Below are 20,790 nucleotides of genomic sequence, written 5' to 3' on the forward strand. Positions count from 1 at the left end.
AGATCAATAGTAACTTGCTTTCTTTTTTTATTCTTCCATTTCTGAATTTCCAAGTGAAGCTTACATGCTAAAATTGTCTTGTGTGTGAATGACATTGAGCCTAGTGAAAGGCTATTGTGGTAATTTGCACGCATATAATTGTTCTAGAGTTCAGGATCATAAAGCCTATCGCCTGTCATAAATCATGTACCAGATGATGATACAACTAAATTTTTTATTGCTGGAGTAAAAGTCGATCATTGGTGGAGAATGATTCAGCTGACAAAGGCAAACAAATAGCTAAACTCAAGATTTATGATAGCACTTGCCATATTTGCTGCAAAACACATTTGCTTAGATTACGCAGCTATTCATCTTATCAGACTGACAAAGTGTTGCATTATTCATCTAATGAGCTTCACTGATGAATTCATTGCATTATCATCTCCAAGTGCAATAGTGCTAGAGGTATGGTAGTTTGTACATCTGACAAGCTTTTAAGTCTAGTGGCACGGCTAGATTTGACACATTCATGGCTTGATATGCAATTGAATTTCTGATGCCAGTAGCCTCCAGGCATAAGGATTGGCTCCATGGTTCTGCGATTTAAATGGTAAAATACAGGTAGCTCTGTAAATTATATGTCTAGTTAAAGCATCTCTTTAGCTGTGAGGTTTTGCACAAACTTGAATCAGATGTTGTTTTTGAATTAAAATTGTCTTGTGTGTGAATGACATTGAGCCTAGTGAAAGGCTATTGTGGTAATCTGAGTTTAGATGTGTATCTAGCTAACTAAAATCTGAATTTCTAGAGTTATTCATGAGTAAGCTAGCCGTGACTTCCTTTTATGTTTTTGAGTTAAATTTCTGGTTGATTGTTGTAAGGAATGATTGTTTGTCATCAAGAGCTAATGATTGATGAAGCTCTTGGCCATTTGAGTAATTTTTGCAAGAGTTAAATCCTTGGTGGAATTGTTTAAGTGGTTTGGCCGAAATGTACTTGAAGGTCCATGAATTGTGGTTACTAAGGCCTAACATACTCTGTCTCTCTCTCTCTCTCTCGCGCCTTCAGCTGCAGATTTTACAGATCAATAGTAACTTGCTTTCTTTTCTTCTCGCGCCATGAATTGTGGTTACTAAGGCGCGTTTCTAGTCGCGTTTTATGTGTCCGAATATAGCCTCCTGAAACGCGATTTCAGCTTCATTTCTTCTTCTCTTCTCCATTTTTCTGGCGCGTTTTTCCTCTTCCTTTCTACCCAACTCACAACTCTTCATTTTTACTCCATAATCTTGCTAGAAATCATCACCCAACACCTTTTGAGATTCATACAACCTTTTTAACTGATTAAAATCCAAGAAAAACACCTCAAATTCAGTTTTTGAAGGATTGAAGGTTAGGGTTCTTCAACTCTAATTTCTTCAATTGGAGGTCAATTGGAGGTTGTTTCATAGGGCTTTTTGCATTTTTAGCATCACCAAACATCCTTCTACGTGATTGAGGTAAGTTTCTTCATCAAAGCTTTTGATTTTTGAAGGTCATATTTTTTATCCTGAGCTATCTGACATCTTTTAATGTCGAAAATTTGATGATGTATTTGACTTTTTTTTGAATTTATTCATGCTCATTGAGATTGTTTAAGTATGTTTATGAGTTTAAATGTAGCAATTTGTTGGTCATTATTGCTTTATAAATTCATAATTGCTATATTTGAAGGAAATCGACAAATGAAGTTAGGATGTTTTTGAGCCATTGGTGATGTTTAATTATGGTTAAGAATGGCTAGTTGGTGATGTTTGAGCATGTGCATTGTGTATAGTGAGTAATTTGGTTGATTTGGTGAGTTAATTGGTTTAATTTTTGCTTAAACATGATTATAGCTATAAGTATATTTTTATTGTTCAGTTTAAATAGTTATAACCATAATTGTTGTTAATTTCACTGATTGGGTTATAATTATTCAATATCTTGTTTCAATTGGTGATTTTGAGCAATTTTTGGCATAAATTATGGCTCTTCTTGATTCGGTCTCTTACATTAGTTATTGGACGAATTGTCACTTGCAAGGACACATTAGAGATTATTTGGATCATTTTAGGATATTCATTGCCAAATTGTGCATTGTGTCTAAATACATGTGGTTAATTGCAACATTTTCTTTTAGGTACTATGCCAAGGGGAAGAAGAGCGGTACTTTCATCCTCTAGTAGTGAGGAGAGGGAGGTTAATGAGAAGATGGAGGTGACTGAGGAGGAGAATTCACCTTCTCCTCCACCAGTTAACCGACAGCCTGGTGAGGGCACCTCCCGTGGAGCGGGTAGATCGGTATTTGACGGTGCTAGGTTCAATAATCGCAGGAATCAAGAATGGCATGAGGAGCATGCTAACTTGGAGTTCCTGTTTGAGATGCATGTCAACCCAACAGTTGAGATGATGTATAACATCTCAGAGGCTTTTGCTCAGCTGGGATGGGCGCCGATTCTCACCCTACCAAACCATTACTACCCCGATTTGGTGCGCGAGTTTTACGCTAACATTGAGAGTAAGGCGCGCCATAGTGGAGAAATAGTTGAGTCCTGGGTACGTGGAAGACGAATCACCTTGTCACGTCAAGATTTGGCCGCTATTTTGGGGTGTATGGATGACGGCCGTCCAGTAGATTTGAAGAAGGAGTTTGTTCCCCCGAATAGGAGGTGGGATCCCTCGCTGGCCATGGCTAGGTTTGGTCTTGAGTACCAACCTTTTCGCTCTACAAGGAAGGAGACCATTTTGGCGAATGTCTTCGAACCTCGTCATCGGCTTATCATTTACATGATGGCTCACAATGTCATCCCAAAGAAGACGGGGCACACGGAGGTTCGCAAGAGCGATATTTACTTCCTTGATTACATGTTCCACAACCGAACTTCCCCGTATGCTCGAATTTCATTGCCGAACATCATCATCAGCCACATTAGGTCTACGGCGAGGCGTAAGACAACTTCCTTCAAACTTTCATTTCCTCGTCTACTGACTTTAATCTTCCCCCGTTTTGAGGTTCGCTTGGAAGGCATGAGGCGGGAGAATGTTCCTCCACGAGCTGAAATGACTCTTACTACTCTCCGTCGGCTTGGTATTGGCACGGGGAACATTCCACGCCCTGTTCAGGAGCGGAGACAGAAGGCTAGACATGGTCGCGATGAATCTGGACCATCTACTGCAGCACCACATCCTCCTCCGGCCCAAACCAATTGGCAGCGGCTTTTCGGTCGCTTGGACGACATCGACCATCATTTAGCCCGACTGGATACTCGCCTGGACCACATTGAACATCATCTAGGCTTACATCCACCTCCCGTCAATGATGATGAAAATGAAACACATGTTGATGGTGCCTGTAGTCCTAAGAAGTCCCCAGAACAAGCAATGCCAAGATGGGCTGTACAACAAATCATTTCTAGACCATTTGATAGGCCTGAACAAGAGGCGAGGGTCCGGAGGAAACCAGAAAAATTTCATGGAATAGTGACATACGAAAGAAAAAAACGAAAAGCACGAGTACAAGACCCTCAGCATGAAAATTTGAATTCTGAGGTTGTTTTTATAGAAGAAATTCCAGGTCATGATGTGGTAAGTGCATGTCAATTGCGCTCTTTTTAATCCTATTGTTGCCTCTTTAATTCATGTCAACCAGAATGTTTAACGTGGTTCTTTTATTCCTAGTTTGGAGAAAATTTGAAAAAAATTACACAATTGGTTGGTGCCTTGGAGGTGAAAGAGAAGACAATGGAATCGCTAGCATTTCTAAAAGATGTAAGCCGTGTTCCTTGTGTTTTTCTAGTCCGATTTTAATTTATGTACTAATTTCAGCTCTAAACCAGTGTCATGTAGAAGTTTCTGGAAATTTGGAGCGTGAGTTGGACGCAGCTATAGAATTTTATCTCAATGACAGTGTTGAATCTGCAGAGTATGTTGCATTCTGGTGGCCTTAATCAATGAATTTACTGCATTGTTATGTAGCATTTGTGATTTCTTTTTCATCATGCACAGTTATGTGGAGGAGGTAGATGAGAGTGCCGATTTTCATATTACGAAAAAAAGTTTGAAGGAAGCTACATGTCCTAGTGCATGGCTCAATGACAAAGTTGAGTTTTTTACTCTTTTGAATAGTAATAGCTCCTTCTTCCTTTTCTTGTTTGAATGATGTTTTACTCAATCTGTTCTTTTTGTTCCACTACTTTAAGGTTATACTGCAATACTTTGATTTACTCCAGAAAGATTACAAGAATTTCTTTTTTTTCCATCCGATGGCATTGGTAAGTTCTAATATTTGTACTTATTCTGTTTTAAAATGTGACATATAGTTTTCTGAATCGCAAAATTTATATTTGACTCGTGCTTGTCATTCACTTCATTGCAGCACTATATGGTCATAGAATTTCCATCCATAAAAGAGAGCCTTGTGAAGGCTTTCCATCTTGAAAAGCTGGAGGAATTAATGAAAAATGCAGAAAAGGTATACAATAACTTTCATTGCTTTGTCATCTATAAAGTAGAAGGCAGCAATTATTTTAATTTACATCTGTGTACTCATTTCATGGTTATTATAAGATAGGATAATTTTTTTATTAGATAGTGTTTATTGTCTTATATTGCAGATTTTCTTCGCCATACTTCATAAATCACATTGGTTTCCGATGATCGTTCATGTCACGGAAAAAGAAATCTACATTGTTGATCCTCTGCAAAATGACACAACATTCTATGATGGAATAATGCATCTTCTGGTATTACAAGAGAAATTACAGCTTATATTAAATTACAGCTTATATTAATATGAAATATAGTAAGATGACCTTTTTCCCCTTGGTTTTTTTTTTTTTTTGGGGCTTAGGTATGGATTTTGAATAAATTCTTGAATAAGGATTGGAGCTGGACTTTTTATCTTGTAAATCATAATTCACGACAGAAGGATGCATCAAGTTGTGGTGTTTATACATTGAAATTTATACAATGTTGGGCAATGGGACGCCGACCCAACATTACTAAATCAGTAAGTACACAAATGCTTGTTGTCAGACTCATGCTAGTTTATTGCATCCAACTAATATTTGTATATCAGACTCATGCTAGGATTGCTAGGAAGTTTATGGCCTTGGAGATTGCAATGAGTAAACTGGCAGACCCCTTCAATTATGCTTCCTTTTTGAATGACAATAAATTGGGAAAGGAGACTGAAGTCCAAGGAGGTACATTTTGTCTTAATATTATCATCCACTAGTCAATGTTAAAGGAATGCTTTATGTAACATTCTTTTTTTTTTCAGTGCAAACTGAAAGGCCACTTGCTAGGATAACTCGAGCTGCTTCTCGAAAGGCTTCAAATAGCAAACTCCTAATTCTGGACCTCAATGGGGTGATTCTAGCCAAGAATTCCAATGACAGATATGACTTTAAATTCAGGCCATATACCCATGAATTTTTGAAATTCTGCTTCTCATGTTTTAATGTGGCAATTTGGTCATCAAAACAATGGTATGTGTCGACCTATATTTTAGTTAATTGATTTATATGTTACACCTTCTTTTTTTCCCCCCTTATTTTTCTGCAATTCTTCTTTTTTTCCCAGGCATAATGTTCAACGTGTAATAAAAAATCTGCCACATTTTAAATGGGAGTTTGTTTGGGTGAGACTTCATTTGTCATTATCAGAATTTGTAGAATCAGTCTCTTAGCAAAATTTTGCAGAATCAGTCTCTTATTTTTGGGTAATGTTCCATTGGATACTGCTGTATTTTGCAGAATCAGGCTCACTGCACTGTAGTCGAAACCAAAACTAAAGAAAATCCAGAAAAAAAGATTATGTTTAAGGACTTGAGGAAAGTTTGGAAAGATTTTGAGCAATATGGTCTGTCTAACACATTGTTAGTCGATGATTCTCCATATAAATCATTCCTTAATCCTGTAAGTATACTTGTTATGTGACATATTCTTGTACTCTGTTCTGGATGATGCTCTAATTTTTTTCCTTTGCTGAATTTTTTAGAGATACAATGCCATCTTCCCCGAATCTTATGCGTTTTCAAGTGAAAAGGATAATTATCTGGGTGAGAAGCATCTTTCTTGGCTTTGTGATTTTCATTATTGAATTAACCTGAAATTATTCAAGTAACTTGAAAAGAAATATCTGCAGATCCTAAAGGAGAATTTGCTCAGCACTTGAAGAAATTGGCTGAAGCTGATAACGTAGAAGAATTCATCAAACAAAACCCATTTGGTCAACCGCCCATAATAGAAGAAAGTGACGAATGGCACTTTTACATGAAGGCTCTTAATGAAAGCTGATTTGCGGATTGAAAGCTGGGACGAATGGCAGTGATGAAGATAGAGAATTATTTCAATGGATTATCTAAGGACAGCGGCTGTGAGGGAAGATAAAGAAGTGAAGGTTCTGGGGATGAGGGACTTGTTCAAAGTTCAGATGTTTCAATGGAGAGAAGCTCTTGGAGAGGAAGTGAATGGGCAGTGAAGAGATGATCAGTCAGAGAGAGAGGAAATGGTGAATTACAGGTTTCATCATCAGTACCAGGTGGCTGGCAGAGCTTTTACTGAAGTTGGATTGCTGGAGCCAGCCCATTTAACACCTGCACAAGTGAACTTTAATTTATTGTTTTGTTATTGTTATGTTTAAAAAAATTGAAATTCTGATTCATGTTCACTTGTTTATGAACAGATTGGAGATACTTCATCTGCTCAATTCTGATTCATGTTCACTTGTTTATGAACAGGTTGGAGATACTTCATCTGCTAGCCAACATGACGATGAGCCTGGCTCTAAACGACAGCAGCTGTGAGGGAATAGAGAAGTTGTGAAGGTCCTGGAGATGAAGGACTTGTTCAAAGTTCAGATATTTCAATGGAGAGAAGCTCTTGGAGAGGAAGTGAATGGGCAGCGAAGAGTTGATCAGTCAGAGAGAGAGGAAACGGTGAATTACAGGTTTCATCAGAGAGAGAGAGAGGAGCACTGAAATGGTGAATTACAGGTTTCATCAGTACCAGGTGGCCGGCAGAACTTGAAGGAGTACCGTGATACCACTTTGAATGGTGCTGTTGAACAGATGTACAATGTAATGGCTTCACGTCAGAGGGTTCGTTATCGCTGCTGCATTCAGATCATCAAGACAGCCACTGTTCCCATTAGTGTTCAAGAAGGTGTGGCCACCTACGCGTCAGCTCAAGACCACATACAAGGCATCCAAAACGCATCTGCTCAAGACCACATACAAGGCATCCGAACCCAAATTGTTTATGTAACATGTGTGGTCTATTGGATATGATTAAGCCTATAACCGATTTCTCTGCAATTTTGTTGCTGTACTTTTTAGTACTTTTAAGATTTTCTGGTGTTTGTGGTCTTTTGGATATGATTAAGCCTATAACCGATTTCTGCAATTTTCTTGCTGTAGTTTTAAGTACTTTTAAGATTTTCTGGTGTCTGGTGTCTCCCTGCAGAACATGACTACGTTTGATTAAGCCTATGACTGATTTCTGCAACTTTGTTTCGGAAGTTTTAAGTACTTTTAAGATTTTCTGGTGTCTCCCTACAGAGCATGACAACGTTTCTAGACTACTTTTTAAGCTATGGACAACTTTATACCCGCAATCGGGTTAAAGGCTATTTAAATCTGTTTCCATAAAATCTCTCTAACCTGAATGCGGGTTAAAAGATTTTAGCGAGTTACTATAAATCTGTTGCCATAAAATGTGTTGATGATGCTTCAAAAATACAGAAAAGGCAAATTTAGTGCAAAATGAATGCTACGGATGATGATGATAATAACCTTATAAATTTGAAAAACGCGCCTGAAAAATGGAGAAGAGAAGAAGAAATGAAGCTGAAATCGCGTTCCTGGAGGCTATATTCGGACACATAAAAAGCGACTAGAAACGCTCCTTCAACTCGCGTTTACTAAGTCGCGTTTCCTGCACAAATCCTGCAGGAACGAAAACACGACTATGTTGGAAAACGCGAATTTTAGTCGCGTTTATAAAGTCGCGTTTTTGAATCTTGATCCAGGCTTGAAAACGCGATGTTTATGGTAAACGCGACTTTGTGTCGCGTTTTGAAGCGCGTTTTCTTCAGTCTCGTTGCAGAATTTGAAACGCGTTTTGATGAAAACGCCACTTGGAAGCGCGTTTTCATGCTAGGTGCGTTTTCTTCTGCAATTTTTTGCAGAAAATGAACTGTGAAAAATTACCATTGGTACCCCAATCACTCAAAATGCATCATAAATCATTTGTTTGTAAAATTTATCGATGTGCACACATGTAAAACATTAAAAACATGCATTTTACCTCTTTTAAACGGATCAAATAACCTTGTAACGCAAATCGAGGGTTGAGTTGGTTGATCAAAGTTCACTTTTTTTTTACCTCAAATGGTCATTTTTGCTTCCAATTGCCAACCCTATAGCACAAAAACAACAAATTAACTAAAACTCTTATTCAAACCACAAAATCACACCAAAATAACATAAGGTACTAAAACATTGGGTTGCCTCCCAACAAGCGCTTTTGTTTATAGTCGTTGGCTCGACTATATCACCTCATTTTTTTTTTTTCAAGGAGGCTTAGTTAACGAATAATCCACCATTTTAGGTCTTGGTGGATCATTAAATGGTGACTTTATAGCAAAAGTCACATGATTTAATGGTTTGAGAAATGAAAGTGACTTACCTATCCCAAGTGTTTCATAGATATTACCTTGAATATGCACCACTTGAGAATTCACCAAAAGAATTGCCATGAGAATATCCTGGGTAGCAATACCCTTAGAACCTATACTTTCAATGCACTCCTCAAGAGGGGTGAAAAATGAGTCATTAAAACTCACCTCTTGAGGCTCAAAGTTAGTTCCAAAAATATTATCATGTGAAATGGATATTTGCTCATTAAAACACACTTGAGATCCATCATTTTCATCAAAATGCAACCCATTTTTACATACAACATTCCCACCATTCATGCTAGGATTATTTTGCAAATTATTAGAGAAAATAACTTCACACAATGCATGCAATTTCTCTTGTATTCTACTAAAGTGAGAAGTCAGTTCATCTATTCTTTCTTCAACCCTATCAAAACGGTCGGAAGTTGCATTAGCTAATTTTTCTAAAGCTAACTCCCAAGATGGCTTAGAATCATTAGCTACCATTTCAATTGCCAACTCCCAAGATGGTTTTGATTCATATTGGACACATTCAGGTTGGTAATCGTAAAAATATGAAGAATTACTATAAGTAAATTGATTATCCCAACCATAAGCAGGAGAATTGCTCCAATTAGCTCTATATTGATCAAAACAAGGATTGTAATGCTCTAATTCATCATAATAATCCACATTTTGTGCTTGCATACATGTATTAGTAGCATGATAACCTCCACACAAGTCACAAATCACATGATAAGAATTAAAAGCATTAACATTCCTCCCTTGCTCAATTTCATGCATAATTGTGTCCATTTGAACTTGTAACATGATTACATCAAATTTTTCCGTTAAACACTTCAAACCATCTTCATAAGACATACCTCTAGTAATTTCTTGGTTACCTCTATTGAAGGAGTTTTGCACTTGGTAACCATCCCTTGCCAATCTTCCACTTCTCAAGCATTGTCCTCCAAATTGACGTACCCTTCTCATCACCTAAAATTGCTTTTAAACAACCTCAAAAGCAAAATTAGTAAGAAAAATAGGTAATGAAACACATACACATAAAACACAAAAATAACAGAAAATAACATTCACACTATAACTAATGAAATGTCTAAACTAATAAAGTTACTCTTCACACCGATATTGCCAAATCTTCCCCGGCAACGGCGCCAAAAACTTGACGGGTATTTTACATACGTGCAAGCTAAAAAATACCGAATTACACCCGTTCACTGCAAGTATACAGATCAACTAGTAGTTTAGGGTATATATCGGGTCGATCCCACAGGGAAGAGTGAACAATTACCGGTATTACTAAAATTTCTCTATTATTTAGACTATCAATGAATTATAACAAATTTAACCTACTGAAATTATACAAAATAACAAATAAAAGCTCCTTAGGTTGTGGTAACCCTAACTACTCATGCAAGTGCTATATTTGGATCATCGAGTACTACATCTAGGCTAGTTATGGAGTAATTTCCTTAAACATGTGAAACCTACTTTCGTAGTGAATCAATTATACTCATAACTAATCCATACCTATTTTCATGGTTATGAAATTAGTTACAAGTTCATTTCTTCAATAAAATTACATGAAATGAATCACTAAAAACCACATAGGTGCACCTCTACTTTCGTGAGTGTACTCCTTATGTTTAGCACTTCTTGAACTAATGTTAAATCTCAATTTTCATTGTAGAAATAACACCTTAGATAATCACAATTAATGGTACCAGATTAATCATGATTTAAAGAGCTAAAGTGCTAAATAACTTGCTCAAATCATAGCAGTCAAATAGCCAAATAATAAGCACTAACAATCATAGAAAATTCAACCAAACCCAAGGCATAAACTTTAGATACACATATTAAACACAAAATCCAGAACTTGTTTATTAACTAAACTTGGAATCAAGTACAAAAGATAAAGATTTGGAAGGAACACAACCCTTGTCACGTGAGCTTTCTTCCTTGCCTTCTTCATCCTCCATCTTCTTCTTCATCTAACTAATAACAAGAATGGATGAACTATCTTACTTTATACTAAGCTAAACTAACACTAGGAAGATGAAAAGAGCTACATTTCTGCAACTTCAAGCTTCTCCCGTATGATAATTGCTTCTCTCCAAATGTCTCTGCATATGAACTACTCCAAAGCTCCATTTTTCCAAGTCAAATTCCACCTTTTGATTCCCCAATCTAAACTTTGTTAGGATAGTCAATAACAAAGGTTTTTGACTTGAAAATAAGCCACCTTTCTTGCCCTTTTGTCTTCTGAAGCATGTGCATCGAATTCCCTTGCATCTTATAGCTGGAAAGTGGTATGAACACGAGAAATGGCTGAGTCAAATTGCAGAATTTCGGCTATAAAACGCGCCTACAGAAAATTCGTCATAAACTCGCGTTTTTCTACTCGCGTGTTTATTCTGGCCTTATTTCAACTGCGATTTTCTCCATGATAAAGGCCGAACTAGCTTTTGTGAAAAACACAAAAGTTGTAGCTCTTTGCGTTAGCTTTCCAATGCTTCAAGAATCATCCAAATCGGAGCTTTTTAGCCTGATATATGATCGAAATACTATCACCTAGTCAAACCTCTGTTTTAACTTCCGACCACAGAATGCAGCTTCTGTATTCCGACTTGTTTTCCATGGAAATGGCAGAATTGGATTTTGATGTCTTCATACGAATTGTATATCTCTTTCTTAGCTTTAAAATGGTATAAAGATCACCTCAATCCGATAAGTGTAGCTCCAGATATGGTCGAAATACCGAAGAGTGTCAAAACTGACTTGTATTGTATTTCCTCACTTGAACGTTTTTCACTTCATTCTTCTTGTTACCACTTGAATTCATCACCAATTATCTACTTTTCACCTCATTTGACATCCATTGGTGATTGAATCATCATTCCTGCATAAAAATGAAGTTTTTACCATTAAAATCACTAAAAATACAATATTATCCACTTTTACCAAAAATATATAATTTTACCAAAAACCTCTTTATTTTAATTATAAAATTAAATAATCAACTCAAAATTAACTAATAAAATGCACTTAAAAATACGTAAAATATACTCTTATCAGATACTTCAGTTAATGGCTAGAATTTTTTAATCTTTTTGTCTTTGGAGTTGTAAGAAGTGTGTATTGTTTTGCCTTTATCCCCAAATATTCATGTTTGAGAATTGAGATGCTCTCATGTGATCACTGCTACTTATATCTTATTATTTTATACAACCTCTCTATCCTTCTAGATTAAAGATGCAATCGAGTCAAATCTAATTCGAATTTCACTACACTTGAGTTCAAATTCGATTCTAATAAGTATATTTGAACTTGAGTTCGAGCTCGCTGAGTCTTCAATTTTGCAACTCAAATTCGACTTGAGATATACTTGAACTTGAACTCGAGTAATTCTAAACTAGAAAAACAATTCAATAGAACATGAAATATTTTCTAATCAATTCCCTAAACAATATATTTAAAACTTTTGATTTTGACATAGACGGAAACCCGAAAGTTCCTGTTCCAAAAGTTCTAAATCACTCTAAATAATTGACTTTAGATTTTGATTTTGAACTAATAACATAAAATAGTAATGACCATAGAATTGGAAAAATAAATTAAAGAAGTGGGAATTAAGAGAGAGATAGGAGTAACAGAGTGAAGATATAGAGAGAATTTTTGTTAGGGAAAAAATAGTGATAGCTAGAGAAAAATGAAGCGTAGTAAAAGAGAAAGCAAAGCTAAATATGTATATATTATGGTATTTTGAAAATTATCTATAAATAATTTCACAATTATAAAAAGTTAAAATTATGTATACAAAAGTTCAATAAGGTTTGCTAGTATTTGAGTTTATATTTTGGAGCTCGAGTCTAACTCGATTTCTCACTTAAGTTACTCAAACTCAGGGTTGAACTCCATTTTTATCCTTAAGCGAAGCATTTTTAGAGTGAAGTACTGAATTATTCACGAGTAGCTCAGTTCATTATACAAGAATGTCCTTTAAAAAATACATATTAAGTCGAATAATATAGTTATGAAAATTAAATGATGTTAAGTTAGTTCTTTTATGTCTAAAGATAACACAATTGTTTAAATTGGCATTTAAAGACTGTGTATATATAAGATAAGAATGCAGTATGCAAACAAACAAAGGCACAACAATTGTTCTCTTTATTTGTTGGATAATTTTGTAAAGATTAAATGTTATGTATACTGATAGTATATACAATATCATGATTGGATATATGACACACATGCAAAATTTGAATTTTAAATTCAAATTATGTATCATATATCTAATGATGAAAGTGCATACACTATCAGTGTATATAGAAGATTAATCCTTTAGTAAACACAAGAGGTTAATAGGAAAATAACAAAAAGATAAAGACAAGTGCACGACCCATCTTTTTTTTTTCCCATTTTATAATGTACCTGCAATCATAACGGTTTAGGATAAGTGCATCTACGTTATATAACACATGGAATATCTTTAGGATAGCGTTTGTTAAAGTTAGTTATTTTTTTTTCCTTTTATATGAGTTTTTTGCCATGAAATTTCAAAATTTTTCTCACTTTTCTGCATTTTGTGTCCTATAAAATTTGTAGAATTTTGGAGAAAAATTGTTGATTACTCACAATATTTCCAATAACTGCCATTCACCATACATTTGCTTTCAAAAATTTGGGCCAGGGCAAAAGGAAAATCAAAACCTTATCAGGAGAAGCTTATTAGTATTAAGCAGCAGCTTTCCCTGGATTATCAATTCTTGGTTTTGTTTATTAGTTATTTATTTATTCATTTTTATTGTTAACGGATGGTGGAAGAATTGAGAAGAGAAAAAGAGAAGGGGGCTGATGATGGATAGATCATCATATAGATAGATGGATAGATTGAATGGGTTAAAAAAAATAAAATAAAATAAAAAGAAAAAGAAATGAAAGAATGAAGGGAAGGAAATATGAGGGGGACGAGTGCGGTGGGTTTGTTGTTGGGGGAAGAAGTAGAAGTGCAAGTGCGTCTACCACTAGTGTGTAGATACAGTGAGCAGTGTATATATATATCTATTATGTTTACAACAACTGCTCTGGTACTTTGGTATTTCTCTCAATTTATATTTATTATTTTTTTAGGTGTATATATATCAATCTAATTATGTTTACAACAACTGCTCTTGTACTTTGGTATTTCTCTCAATTTATATTTATTATTTTTTCAGGTATATATATATATATATATGATAACGAAAGAGAAAATGTACTTCTGCACTTAAATTGAGAGATTTGATAAAAGATAATAAACCCTCTTGAATCCCTTTACCTTTATTTTGTTTAAATTATTTAGAAAATTTTTGAATTTATAAATTATTAATTATTTTGATATTTAAAATATATTTAAATAATTAGTGAATTATAATTAGATCGATTTTGATGGATTTTAAATCTTTTATTCAGTTATTCATCAATCCAAAAACAAAACTTGAAATTTGTAGTTTATTTTTTAGTACTACTAATTACCAATAGGTTTTGAAGGTTGGATCAAAACTATTCAACTTGTTACACTTAAAAAAATAGTGTATGAGTTTAATATATAAGAAATTTTAAAATGACACCAAGTTTTATGATAGCAAAGTAGAATAATGTTGTCACCTTTAGACGGGATTTAAATAGATGAACTAACTTCTTCTATCAAAAGAATGAAAATGTGAAAGTTTATAATAAGCTATATTGATGTTGAAGATTGTGCCATGTCTTAGTGGCTTTTTAAACTTTTTCTCATTATTAAAGTACTGGGAGTATTGTGATGCTTTTGGTTTAGTTACAACTAAAATTATAATGCTATTAATACAGCAATGCGCCTGTAGTGTATTAATTCTCTCTCCTTTTTGGGTATTATCATAATAGTGGTTTAAAAATCTTCATTTAAATCACAATAAATAGGGGGTTGGTTTCGTAGATAGAATTTCTCTTCACAACAAATTTTGAGGGAAATTTTATTTATACTCCATATTTCGTTAATTGTATTCCTATAATAAATAAAAACTATATGATAAAAATAATAGTGGAAATGTGATTAATAAAAATGAGAGTTCAAATAACATTTATCAATTTTAATTGTTTTCATACTCAATTTTCTCCTATATTTCTATTCATTCATCATGTGCCAAAATAATTTGATGTTATGTGTTGGATTAAATTTCTAGGGGGCCCAAGCTGTGCTTTGCACAGCTCAAGTACCTCTAGTATATATATGATAACGAAAGAGAAAATGTACTTCTGCACTTAAATTGAGAGATTTGATAAAAGATAATAAACCCTCTTGAATCCCTTTACCTTTATTTTGTTTAAATTTTTTAGAAAATTTTTGAATTTATAAATTATTAATTATTTTGATATTTAAAATATATTTAAATAATTAGTGAATTATAATTAGATCGATTTTGATGGATTTTAAATCTTTTATTCAGTTATTCATCAATCCAAAAACAAAACTTGAAATTTGTAGTTTATTTTTTAGTACTACTAATTACCAATAGGTTTTGAAGGTTGGATCAAAACTATTCAACTTGTTACACTTAAAAAAATAGTGTATGAGTTTAATATATAAGAAATTTTAAAATGACACCAAGTTTTATGATAGCAAGAATTGTATGTGTAATCAAGAAAGAAACCTAAAGCAACAGGAAGAAAGATGTGCGTTATGCAATGCTAATTGATTGATTTTTTGTTTTTGTACCGCACGAAAAGACAGCAATAAAGGGTGCAGTTTGTGTGTAATGTGTAATGTGTAATGGTGGCCTCCACTGCACCCAACTTGTTTACATTTGTGTGCACACACATACGTTTCCATATGTGTAAATCATGAGTTCTTCTTTTCTTTTCCTTTTTTTTTTTTTTATTTCATGACAAAGGTATCTTCTCCTGAAACACTTGCTGATATATTTCTATTTTTTTTCTTATCATTTTGGGGCAAAATTCTGAAATCGCATATTATTGTAAATTAGGGGCTTTTAGCCACTCAATAAATTAAGGCATCCTCTCAAGAAGATTTAATTTACTTTTTAATATATCATTTTTTTTCTTTTATTTCAATAAAAAATAGTAAGGGCCTAAGCCAAGTATATGTGAACAATGGATCATTTGCACTTTTAAACTATGGAAGGAGTTTAGTCACCCATTCTATCTATCGTAGAAGTTCGACATTTATTTGGTTTGATTTGCATAACACTTCGAGTAATTTACAATTTTGTACCATTTAAGCTTGATTGAGTTTGAATTAACTAAAACTAAGTGATCTCAAACTCGCTTCAATAAGTTAAAATTAAATTAAGTTCCAGCTCAAGTGTTTTAAATTCAGCTAAACTTGAATAGTGCACTGTTCAAACTTGACTCGATTTGTTTACACACTTAGATCCACCGGTAATTATGGTATTACTACTTGTGGGACCTTTTGAAAGTTGTTTCTATATGCCTTTATATAGTAAGCTACAACAGTGGTACATATGGTAATGATTTTATAACTTCTATGAGTTTCTATGTACTTTTTATATTTGTTTAGTGATTTTTTAAAAATCATATGCAATATTATGGACCAATTTTTTAGAAATTAAATACCTTAAGGACTATATTAACTTAACTTGAACATGAATAACCAATTTTAGCCAAGATTAAAAATTTTTGGGGGCTACATTTTTGAAGCATTTAAAAATTAACAATAAATCTATAAGAGATCACACATTTCACAAAATAAATATAAATAGGGAGGTAATTTACACACATGATGAATATATGCATGAGAAGAGGAATAAATTAGTACTACATTAATCACACATGATAACAATACTACCAAATTCTCATTTTTTTCAACTGCTAATAATAACAAAAATCCCTATTTATAAATTAGGAGTGTGTTTGGATAGAGTATTATTTGAAATAATTACTGTAGCACTTTTTGTGATGTGATGTACGTGAGATAAAAAGTAGCAGAGAATATAAAAAGGTGAATTGAAAAATGTGTTTATGCTGCAAGCAAAATATTTGGTAATCCAAACACGATTATTTGGTAAATAAGTCTTGACAATCGCAATAAATTACCTAATAAAACACCAATTTTTAAATAATAAACTACTACTATCGATTCCAATAACTACTAAAAACCTTGTATTGACTTAGATACTACTAAGCAATAATACATAAACTTTTTGCTCCGTTTGGATTAGTTGTTTTGGGGGTGTTTTTGAAAAATTTTGCTGTAGCAGAGTTTTTAGAGTATATTTTGGGATATTTTCAGAAAACATTTTGGGATATTTAAGAGTAGAAGAGTTTCTAGAATATATTTTGAGATATTTTTTAAAATTTTAAAAAAATTTAAACTAATTTTTAGATTATCTTTTAGAATATTTCTTAAAAACTTTTATTATATTTGAAAAATTAGTTTTTGAAAAACACTCCCATCAAGACTAATTTTTTAGTCTTGATTTAATATGCCAGCAGTCTTGGCCAAAACTTTGTGGACTAATTTAGTTTGCCCCCAAAACATCGAGAACTAAATTTGCGTATTTTTCCCAATAAAATTGTCATCTTAATCTTTAATAGTGGGAGATTGGAAGCAAAAGATTAGATATTTAGTGTATTATGATTATTTTTGCATTACTATTATTATTATGTATTATTGGAAAATTGCAGCCATCATCATTGGTTTATTAATAATATCAATCAACAGAAATCGGCTGCCAAATTTAATGGGGCAGTATTCACCCAGTATTCCTGAAACCAAAACTGGGGCCTCATCAACCAAAACTGGCGCCAAAATTCGTTGTAACTGAATTGCTGAAATGGTAGTTAACTGCACGGAAAGATTCTGTCTAACCATTGATAAATCCAGGCAATGTACTAATAGATTTGGGGACAAGAAATTAATTCTCTGTTTCTCTCTCTCTCTCTCTCTCCCCCTTTCCCTCCCATTTATTTCTCTTCCACGTTCAAACCTTTCCCACGCCTATTCATCTCAATTCTTCCATTGTCACATTACTAAGGGCTAACATACTCTGACTCTCTCTCGCTCTCTGTCTCTCGCCGTCAGCTGCAGATTTTACAGATCAATGGTAACTTGCTTTCTTTTTTATTCTTCCATTTCTGAATTTCCAAGTGAAGCTTACATGCTAAAATTGTCTTGTGTGTGAATGACATTGAGCCTAGTGAAAGGCTATTGTGGTAATTTGCACACATATAATTGTTCTAGAGTTCAGGATCATAAAGCCTATCGCCTGTCATAAATTATGTACCAGATGATGATACAACTAAATTTTTTATTGCTGGAGTAAAAGTCGATCATTGGTGGAGAATGATTCAGCTGACAAAGGCAAACAAATAGCTAAACTCAAGATTTATGATAGCACTTGCCATATTTGCTGCAAAACACATTTGCTTAGATTACGCAGCTATTCATCTTATCAGACTGACAAAGTGTTGCATTATTCATCTAATGAGCTTCACTGATGAATTCATTGCATTATCATCTCCAAGTGCAATAGTGCTAGAGGTATGGTAGTTTGTACATCTGACAAGCTTTTAAGTCTAGTGGCACGGCTAGATTTGACACATTCATGGCTTGATATGCAATTGAATTTCTGATGCCAGTAGCCTCCAGGCATAAGGATTGGCTCCATGGTTCTGCGATTTAAATGGTAAAATACAGGCAGCTCTGTAAATTATATGTCTAGTTAAAGCATCTCTTTAGCTGTGAGGTTTTGCACAAACCTGAATCAGATGTTGTTTTTGAATTAAAATTGTCTTGTGTGTGAATGACATTGAGCCTAGTGAAAGGCTATTGTGGTAATCTGAGTTTAGATGTGTATCTAGCTAACTAAACTCTGAATTTCTAGAGTTATTTATGAGCAAGCTAGCCGTGACTTCCTTTTATGTTTTTGAGTTAAATTTCTGGTTGATTGTTGTAAGGAATGATTGTTTGTCATCAAGAGCTAATGATTGATGAAGCTCTTGGCCATTTGAGTAATTTTTGCAAGAGTTAAATCCTTGGTGGAATTGTTTAAGTGGTTTGGCCGAAATGTACTTGAAGGTCCATGAATTGTGGTTACTAAGGCCTAACATACTCTGTCTCTCTCTCTCTCTCTCGCGCCTTCAGCTGCAGATTTTACAGATCAATAGTAACTTGCTTTCTTTTTTTATTCTTCTTCTAATTAACCTCCAAGAACTTTATATATACTTTTTTTCTATGTCTTTGTAGGCGTTTCAGGAATATATTAGATATGTTATTGCATTCATATTCGTCTCATCAGCTAGCCTTTGGTTATCTCTTCTGATTCTTGGCGCCATTCCACAGTTTGCGCTGCTTTTTCTGGTTTTCACTTACCCACTTGTGACGTTTTTAGTTTTACATTTTATTTGGAGCAATCGGGTTGATCGTGCCATTGGTTGGCTTCGTCGGAGACGTTTAGCGCGTCAGGCTGGGTATATTGCTCTTTTTGCCTACGGGCGCATTGTAGTCAATAGTAAGGATGAATGGTACGTCGCCTTTCTCTCATGTTCTATCCTGTGTGGAATGGGCATTCTCGGCTTTTTCTCTGCCGCCGAAGATTTCGTTATGGCGCTTCAATCTATATCCACGTATTCTGGAGCTGCTGCTTTGGAGTTGATGGTTCTTGGTCAGCACCCTGTACAGGCCAGCTGTGCTGCTGGCCTGTATATCTTGGCGGAAGCTATAATGGTAGGTCTCCGACCATTTGGTGCTTTTCTGCCAAAAACTGAGAATTTGTGACTTAGACTTAAAATGACATTTTGTGTTTGCAGTTCGTTGGAGCAGACCCGGCAGCGTTCCGTGGCTGCCTGACCTTCGCTCGACCCCTGCTGAACCACTGGTAGAGGCTGTTGGTAGACGGAAATCAGCTGGCGGAACCGCGTGTTTAACGGCAAACACCTGACTCGCTGGAAGTCCCGGAATATTTTAGCACTCAAATGTGCTCCGGTTACTGTTACTGTTTTCTATGATTTTAGTTCCATTTTGTTGAAGCAAAGAGCATTCCTCATTTGGCTCCTAAATTTTACTTGTATAGGATGCACTAGTTACTCAGGTTTTCTCCCAATATCAGAAGATAAGTGATTTTCTGCAACCATAAATATTGGATATTCACAATATTAAATTTGCAATGTTGAACCGACTGGTCTCTGAAAGTTTTATCAGTTCCTTAGAATAATAAACTAGGTGAATATGAGTTATTTGAGCCTCAAAGGTACTTGAAATTATCAGAAAGCTGCATGCGTGTAACAACACCTCTACATGTTCTCAAGGGAAGTATTCCAGAAAACTCTGGCAGAAAAGCTGCTCTGGCACCAAGACAAATGACCACAGCGTTATATTCCCCTGAAAAGAATATGTTTATCAAATTTCTCATCTAATCATGCTTAGTTCTCTACAAGTAGTTGACTTATTCTGTTGAACCCAGAATAGCTCAGCTGCTTCTCACGTATCAATGAGGAATATGCTCTCAGTGACAGCATATACTTTTTTTTTTTTCCTAAACGTTAGAATTTTATATATATCTCCTTAACCTGTACAGAGTTTGGACAACGGTCCAAAGAAAAGGAACAACCTGTCCCAGCAACCTACTGATGCACTATTCGGACACAGAAAACGCGATTAGAAACGCGCCTTCAACTCGCGTTTACTAAGTCGCGTTTCCTGCACAAATCCTGCAGGAATGAAAACGCGACTATGTTGGAAAACGCGAATTTTAGTCGCGTTTCTAAAGTCGCGTTTGTGAATCTTGATCCAGGCTTGAAAACGCGATGTTTATGATCAACGCGACTTTGTGTCGCGTTTTGAAGCGCGTTTTATTCAGTCTCGTTGCAGAATTTGAAACGCGTTTTGATGAAAACGCCACTTGGAAGCGCGTTTTCATGCTAGGTGCGTTTTCTTCTGCAATTTTTTGCAGAAAATGAACTGTGAAAAATTACCATTGGTACCCCCAATCACTCAAAATGTATCATAAATCATTTGTTTGTAAAATTTATCGATGTGCACACATGTAAAACATTAAAAACATGTGTTTTACCTCTTTTAAACGGATCAAATAACCTTGTAAC

At 34.7% G+C, this 20,790-nt stretch overlaps 1 protein-coding gene across 1 annotated transcript; it reads left to right on the top strand.

The window, feature by feature from the left end:
* Window positions 1-6,838: 6,838 nt before the first annotated feature.
* LOC113757270 lies at window positions 6,839-19,746 on the top strand. The gene is made up of 4 exons (XM_027300634.1): window positions 6,839-6,940; window positions 7,073-7,264; window positions 18,935-19,414; window positions 19,498-19,746. The coding sequence occupies exons 1-4, from the start codon at window positions 6,839-6,841 to the stop codon at window positions 19,567-19,569; spliced, it is 846 nt and encodes a 281-aa protein (XP_027156435.1). The 3' UTR covers window positions 19,570-19,746.
* The last annotated feature ends 1,044 nt before the right edge of the window (window positions 19,747-20,790 follow it).

Source organism: Coffea eugenioides, unplaced genomic scaffold (assembly GCF_003713205.1).
Source record: "Coffea eugenioides isolate CCC68of unplaced genomic scaffold, Ceug_1.0 ScVebR1_2888;HRSCAF=4005, whole genome shotgun sequence".
NCBI lineage: Eukaryota > Viridiplantae > Streptophyta > Magnoliopsida > Gentianales > Rubiaceae > Coffea > Coffea eugenioides.

Bases quoted from the DNA above. Each gene is read 5' to 3' on its own strand.
- LOC113757270 (XM_027300634.1), top strand. From the start codon at position 6,839: ATGAAGGACTTGTTCAAAGTTCAGATATTTCAATGGAGAGAAGCTCTT. The intron at 6,941-7,072 runs GTGAATTACAGG...GCTGTTGAACAG, and splicing joins AGTCAGAGAGAGAGGAAACG to ATGTACAATGTAATGGCTTC. The intron at 7,265-18,934 runs GTAACATGTGTG...ATGTCTTTGTAG, and splicing joins TCCGAACCCAAATTGTTTAT to GCGTTTCAGGAATATATTAG.